This window comes from Penaeus japonicus, unplaced genomic scaffold (assembly GCF_977035675.1).
Source record: "Penaeus japonicus unplaced genomic scaffold, GWHDUDI00000001_assembly GWHDUDI00000009, whole genome shotgun sequence".
In the NCBI taxonomy this organism is placed as follows: domain Eukaryota; kingdom Metazoa; phylum Arthropoda; class Malacostraca; order Decapoda; family Penaeidae; genus Penaeus; species Penaeus japonicus.
Window position 1 is genome coordinate 28,310,946 of NW_028234411.1, and position 7,500 is coordinate 28,318,445.

At 36.6% G+C, this 7,500-nt stretch overlaps 1 protein-coding gene across 1 annotated transcript in view; it reads left to right on the forward strand.

Moving 5' to 3' along the window:
- Positions 1-1,144: 1,144 nt before the first annotated feature.
- Positions 1,145-7,500, forward strand: part of Cchl (Cytochrome c heme lyase) — an 11,799-nt gene continuing 5,443 nt past the window's right edge. The window contains exons 1-3 of the mRNA XM_086539893.1: positions 1,145-1,280; positions 4,870-5,206; positions 5,456-5,641. Coding sequence (XP_086396019.1) covers positions 4,880-5,206; positions 5,456-5,641 — 513 coding nt within the window. The 5' untranslated portion in view covers positions 1,145-1,280; positions 4,870-4,879. The remainder of the gene's footprint in view (positions 1,281-4,869; positions 5,207-5,455; positions 5,642-7,500) is intronic.

Here is a 7,500-nt window from a genome sequence, read left to right on the forward strand (position 1 = left end):
CAGACATTATCTCTCACTCAAACCTCAAATTATCCTTGAGCCCTTATCAAAATATTATAATGAAATAAAATTCCTCACCCCCCTCGCCGCATAATCATAAGATAATTATAAAGCGTGCGAATATAGCTGTATAATGGCATTGTGTGCGCGCATGCTCCCCAGCAGACGACAAAAATAACCCTTTGTAGCGGGAGAGTTTCCCTTTGAATTTCCCATCTGACCGTTTTTTCCTTCAAATTTCAATTTGAATTTCCAGCTCTAAGTCTAGCGAAGGAATATCAGATGAAAGCATTTCAATTACCTGCAAAACATTGGCCTGTATTGTATCCTTGGTAGGATTCTTCCAAAGCCTGCGTATGGTATATCATCACAAATAAACAATCTAAAAATATAAATAAAACAAGATATAAGTGTATTACATGTTCATAGATGGTTGTTTTTGTTTTATCATTGTTGGTGTGTAAAAGAGAGGGAGAAAAATGGATTTTCTTTGTAGTAATACCCAATAAGCTTTTCTTTATCAGTTTTAACGTAATAAAGAAAAACGAGTTATTAATGTCACACTCTCTTTATCTGTATGCATTACTCAAAAAAGAGTCATTGATAACATTAATTGATTTACATAGCTGTTTTGACGGAAGCTATGAACGATTATTCGTTTAACCTTAGTGGTGGATAACGTACCTGTTAACCACGTTTAAAGTTATTTTCTCGCCATCCAGTCTATATAACACTAAAAATAATATGAATAAGACAGGTAAAAGGATTTAACATACTACATACATTGGTATTCTCCCATGACCCAAACAAAACTGATGGAACACGTTCATACTTCTTGTTCAACGGCATACAAGCCTTCAGGTATAATACACTAAATTATGCAAATAGATAATAGAAAGTATAATATGTTTATTTGTTTCGCGTTCATTTACAAAATTGTATAAGCGGAAAATCTGGATCCGTTCTAGCTCGAGCAGACGGAAAATTTGGGCCAAGGTTACCTTCAGTGTATATACCATTAAATCTAATTTTCCCCATATAATATACAACTTCAACAAATAAAGATCCCAATTTTTACTATATACACAACAAGCAAGGCCAATCAATATAATGACCTATCTTTCTTATTGTAAAATCTGGATCCGTTCTAGCCATTCAAGCAGCCGGGCAAGTAAGGGTCGTGTCGGGAGCTAGAAAGTTCACATTTGTTCTTCAATATCTCTTTTCGCCACCTTTTGGAGTTCAAATTACACAGAAGAGGAGTACTAAGCCAAAGAAAGGTAAATATCAAAAGGGAAAATGAAGCTAATATGGAAGGGAATAAGAGGAACTGACAAAATCGAAGGTAGAGGGAAGATCCAGTTTATTTTAGGTTCTGGAAGGTTGACTTATATATAGTCCTATTTTAATATATTTCAGGCCTCGTGGTATGAATGAGCAGGATGAATACCAATGTTTGAACTAAAAAGGAGGGAGAAGGAAGAGAATTGGAAATGTATATTAAAGAAATCACAAATTACGCAATTCGAGTCTCGTGGGTTTGACTTCACAGAATTTCAACTTATATAATAGAATGATTATTATTTAAACTCTGTAGATGGAAGAGAGATGTGTATTTAGGACAGGAGAAAGAATTATAAAAGAGAAAGAAAATACATTGTATTACCCATGAATTAACAGAAGTCGAAGAAAATACAGCTATAAGGTAAATAAGGTTATACAAGGTAAATGAATGTAGATATATTATAGTTAGCACAGGGATGAAATGTAATGCTTAAGGAACAATAAGTCGTGTTGTTTTGCATTTAACTAGACTCTTATTAGATGATCAAATTGAAATTACTATATTGTGTGAAGAGTCTAGTGTGACATGTTACAATTCATCTTTTCTTTTATTATTGTGGCTCTGATTTATTCTATATATTGTAAATGTTCAACAGATCCCCCACTTTTACACCATATGCTTGGGGTAGTTAGGGTGACTTCCTGTTGGAGCTCCGGAAAGGCCAACAAATACTCTCATGGGTATTCTAGCAATGTAGAACTGGTAACTCTTGGCAATTTGGTAAATTTTCTGAATAGTGCCACATCTCTAAATACTGCGAAAATGGTATCAATGGACTCCTCTCACTCTGACCCACTCATATATAGTCAACTTTACCCACAATTCCCCTCCTTATACCACATAATCTGGACTCGATTGCATTTAAAGTTAACTATATATGGGTAGTAGAGGTTGAAAGGAAACCGTCAATACTACTTTCTTGGTATTTAGTAACCCGGTGATCTTCAGAAAGTTTACTGGCAATTTTTTGCTATCAGAGGCATGAGTCTAAGGTCTATCTTATTAGAATTTAAGTGTTGGGAGTTGTTGGCCATTGCTGAAGAGCAAAGTCCACAACGATTGCATAACACTGTGCTACTCAATGGGGTATCATGCAAGGGCAAAGTTTTATATACATTCTGCAATCTATGTGCCACTTGAGTACTATCTTCCATTTTGAACAGATTACAGTGTATCTGGCAATTCTGTTCATCTGTGCTTTATACTAGAGTAAAATGGAGATCTTTAGGAAGATATCACTAATATTTCCAGAAAATGTTTAGGTTGATTAAATCATAATTATTCATGAAAGAACAAGCTCAAGTGTTTATAGATTTTCAAATTATTACAAAGGTTATCACTAAGAGTAATAACACTGATTTGTTTTATTCACTGGGCACCTCCAAAGAGTTTGAAAGCGATATTTCTGTATGCAAATGAGTTTACAAATCAAAGAGTGCAGTCTCGCATGAGAAGAATTACAGATTATAGGAAAATAATAGAGTGGAGATTTTAGAAAATTCACAAATTTTCCCATATGTGAGAACCCTTCTGTTGGTCTTCAGATTGAGAGCCTTTCTTCTTGTATCCCAGCAAGTTCACAGCCAGTATAATTGGGACAAAAAAAAGTTCCATATGGAAAGCCATTACAGGTGTAATCTTAACAATTAGTATGTACAAATGTATATATTCCACATCCCTTTATCCCAAAATATCATAACATAGTACTTGGATTATCTTACTATAACCATTTACTGAAAATATCATTGAATCCTTAACTGGAAGTTTTGTTAAATGAGCAAGTAAAGGATTTTCCATGCATTTGATATGATTTTTTGCAAGGCCTAGTAAACTTCCATTACTCATATTCTGGCAAAATAAGATTTGTAGAGTGGCATAGTGATTTTGTCATATTGGGAACCAGTTCAAGGTCTATTTTACAAGAATATACATTATAGTTGTTTTTCCTTTGTTGGAGTATTGAAGGAAAGGATTGCCATGGCAATTTCTTAACACTGAGCTACTGTCTGGTTGGACTTAAAGTTGTAAGCCATCCAACACAGTATATTTGTCTATTTGGCCAATATGATTAAGAAATAATCTTGAAAGCCACTGTAAGAGTCTTGTAAATACTTAGACCTAAGTCTACCTATTTTAATTAAGACCCAGCTTTTCTTTTCTGTTCTCTACTTTTATCAATTTGATGCTTAACCTATTGTGCATGGGTGATAGGACATACATGATGCACAATTTTTGGCCTGATGGCAGGCGTCATGACATACATGACGATAGTCTTCACAGCATTTTTGATATTGGGGGAGAGTGGATCCCTGTTTTTTTTTATTGTACTATGAGTGATAACTCATAGTATTTAGTGACTGATGATAACCATTACAATTGTAATTACTATAATGTCCATTAACCTATTCACGCCAGATGACATGCTATCACGTCATGGGAATATTTCACTCCTGCAAGATGACATCTTGTCATGTCATGATCACTCCCTCTAAATACACATTTTATAAAGTTATGTATATATATACTCATTACATTTCTATAGACACTTTAGACAAGTGTAGAGTACTCTGAGAAGCATAGCACTGTATCACGCTGAGAGAGATCTAGCACTTGGAGGCTGCTGTGCTTATTATCTTCATGGAGGGAGCAATAGCAGGCAAATAATCAGCCTGGCATGAATGGGTTAATATTCATAAAAATAGGTTTATTCTAGAATCCCAAACATAGATAGCAGTCTCTCTCCTAGCACCAGCAGGAATATATGGCACCCATACAGAGTCTCAAGCAAGTTATCTTCAGAGAGAGATGACACACAGAAGAGGAAGATGACCCAGAACATGTCCAGTGTCTACAATGTGCCCCTTGTCTAGCTGCTCTTGCTGTGGCATTCACAGTCCTAAACAGGTTTACTTCCTCTTCTCCATCTCTTCATGTAATCTTGGCTGTGGGTGGTTATTTCTTTCGCATTTGTTTATGAAAGTACACACATGAATATGATGAAAATAAAGTTGCTCTTTGTCCGCCCACAAAACTGCAATACTTTTATCACATTGAGTACAAAAAGCATAATGTGCTGATATGGTCCCTATACTACAATTTTATGCTACTGCAGCATTGATAAAGCCCATCATATAGCACATATAAGCTTCACAATACAATAAAGCACAAAAAAAGATGAGCACAAATATAACTAGTATTATTATGAGTGAATGAAAGAGTGTTAAAGTCACGTTGCATGAAGTTTCCTCGCTCTGAAATAAAATCCATATGGGGTGCCACACATGTGGCACTAGTGACAGTCCTGGGAAGTGGACAAGCAAATCCATTCCCATCTGCAATGGGTTTATGTGCTCGTAGTGATTATTCATATTAGACCAGCAGTGACACATTCTAACAAAGGCTTGCAGACTGTTTTTAAGTGATGCACCATTTCTTCATCTGGTGCTGCAGTATTACTTTTTCTGTTGACTGTTTTTTTTTGTTTTGTTTTTTCTTTTATCACTAACTCAACATCTCTCCCACAGAACCAGCAAGATGGGCAATACAGTCTCAGCAGCACACAGCACAGCCACATCACTCACCAGCGTGGCCCTAGGCGATGGAAAGGGTATGTCCAACTCCATGGATCTGGTTAGCGAGAGCCACCCACAGATCACCCAGGACATGGCACCCCCAGCTGAGTGCCCTATGCATCAGAAGGCAGCCGAGGCCCCAGCCCCTCCCAAACAGTGCCCAGTCGATCACAGCAAGATGAGCGCTCAGGCTGCCCCATCCCAGAAAGCCCATTACATTCCCCCTGGCACCGTCATCCCCTCCGAGTGCCCCATGCATCAAAATAACCAGGAGCAGCAGAAGCCTCAGGTAAGGATGGTTTATCTTTACCAATGTTTGTATGAATCAATATTTTTTGATAAGAGAAATTATGAAAAAAAAAGAAGAAATAAGATTTCTCCATGTTTTGAAGATATATTTCTTATCCTCCTTTTTTCTTTTTCTTTTTTTTTTCTTTTTCCTTATATTTAATTTCGCATTTCATTCATGTTTTATTTTTGTTCATTCCATTTAATTTTACTTTTGTTTTTCTTTCACTCTATTACTCTATCTTGACAGGCGTTCCCCAGTGAGTGCCCAATGAGCTCCAACCCCGATGCTGAGTGGCCCGTGCACCAGGCGGGCATGCATTTGGGCAAAGAGCATGCTGGCAAGTACGTAGACATCAACCCCCTCAATATGGAGGCCTACCCCAACCAGAAGCCCGCCCCTGACCAGCCCTTCGAACTGCCCACCGAAAGACAGGTAACACTGAAGGAGAAGGGGAACAAGGTCTGTGTGTGGGAGAGAGTGAGTGGTCTGATTGCCTCTCTATTTAACTCATTCACGCCGGTTGACGTCCTATCACGAGGTCGAAAAATATCCCCGGACCCAGTTGACATCCTTAGACGTTGTGCTTTTTCTCACCGAGTTCCGGGAGGGGCAATCGTGATGTGTAGAATTGTCAGCAATAGATCGCTAGATTGTTTTCAAGTATAATCATTTTACACAATTTCTTAGACTCTGTTACTTTAGTTTAGGTGTTTAAGTGTCATAAAAGGAGATTCAACGTTTAAAAAATGACAGTACAGAAAACTATGTGATATTAATGACATCATGGTAACTTCTACTTCTTGATTGATTGAATAAAAAGATCTGAGTCGAAAAACTATTGTAAAATCAAATGTGTTAGGCCAAGAAAAAACAAACAAAAAAACTACTAATGCAATACTACTTCTAATTTGTTGATTACCCGTGATATCATGTTGGATCACGTCATGAGGTACATGTACATACTCATGTGTATGTGTACGATTATTCTTACAGTTCTTTTTGTTTTGGTAAAAAAAAAAAAAAGTATAAAACATGTTTTTTGATGCCCCACTAAGAGATTGCTTCCACTTTCCTTTAGTATTTTCACATAGAAATGAAGAATATAGGCAAAGTTCAATAAAATAAAACTAAAAAGGCATTACTGTAACATGTTTTTTGACTAAAATAACTCCTCTGAACATGGTAATACTTTTACATGCCTTTACATTAGAGACGCATTAACCCACACAGGACGGTGTACAGCCATGTACCGCCACCGTCGCAATCAAAAGACAGTTGCCGGCGGCACAGTAAGTATTCACTATTCAATTGATTTAGGCCTAATAATAATAATTCCGATCATCTACGGCATTTGGACATAGAGGCCCCGGGTTAATCAAAACCATAAGAATAGGGTAGGTGAAAAACGCTCAGAGAGGATCAGTGTAGCCCTGCTCAGCGAGAAAACACCCCAGTATGAAGCATCACTTGTATGTTATCTTCCCGGTGAAAGCGGGAGTAGGCGAAAATACATCCCATGAATGGGTTAAATGTGTTTTTTCAATTTTTTATTTATTCTTTTATAAAAAAGTAAAGATTTGTGTTTGTGAATACCTTTACTCTAAAACAGTGTTGATTATGGGGATGTAGACCATCTACTATGAATTTCTTTCATTAATTTTCCTTTGCTCATAGATGATTCAACAAGGTTTTATTCATAAAGGAGTCAATTAGAAGGTCTACCTGACCTCGCCTGTTTACCCCATTCCTTGTATTTTCAGCAGGAAAAGTTTTATAGCTATTATGATTACTATTGTACAATTTTTTTTATTGCTATCATTATTGTAATACCAGTAATAACAATGATATTAGTAATAAAGATAAAAATATTGCAAAATTTGAAGGAATCAGTTGAGATCAAGTAGTTGTACTAATTAATTCCTTGATGAATAAACACTTGTAAAACCATTTAAGTGTATAAAAAAAATCACCCTGGACAGGGCATACATACATGCATTCCAAGCATCAGTTGCTTTAAGTCTTGTTGTAAAGTCATGTGGGTTCACTAGCAAATTTTGGTTTTGGATAAAATAAAATGGGTGATGTCATATGAATAAAGAGTTGAGTAAAGACCATCAACCCACTGGTGCTGAGTATGGTTTGGAGGTGGCTGGTCTTTCTGGAGAGATTTTATAACAATTGCTCTGAAAGAACAGCTACTTATGATGACTTAATGGGTGTACTTCTCTAATGATATTAACCCTTTGCTGACGGGGGATAGATTTGCTTACCCAGGTTCCAGGATGGCTTTT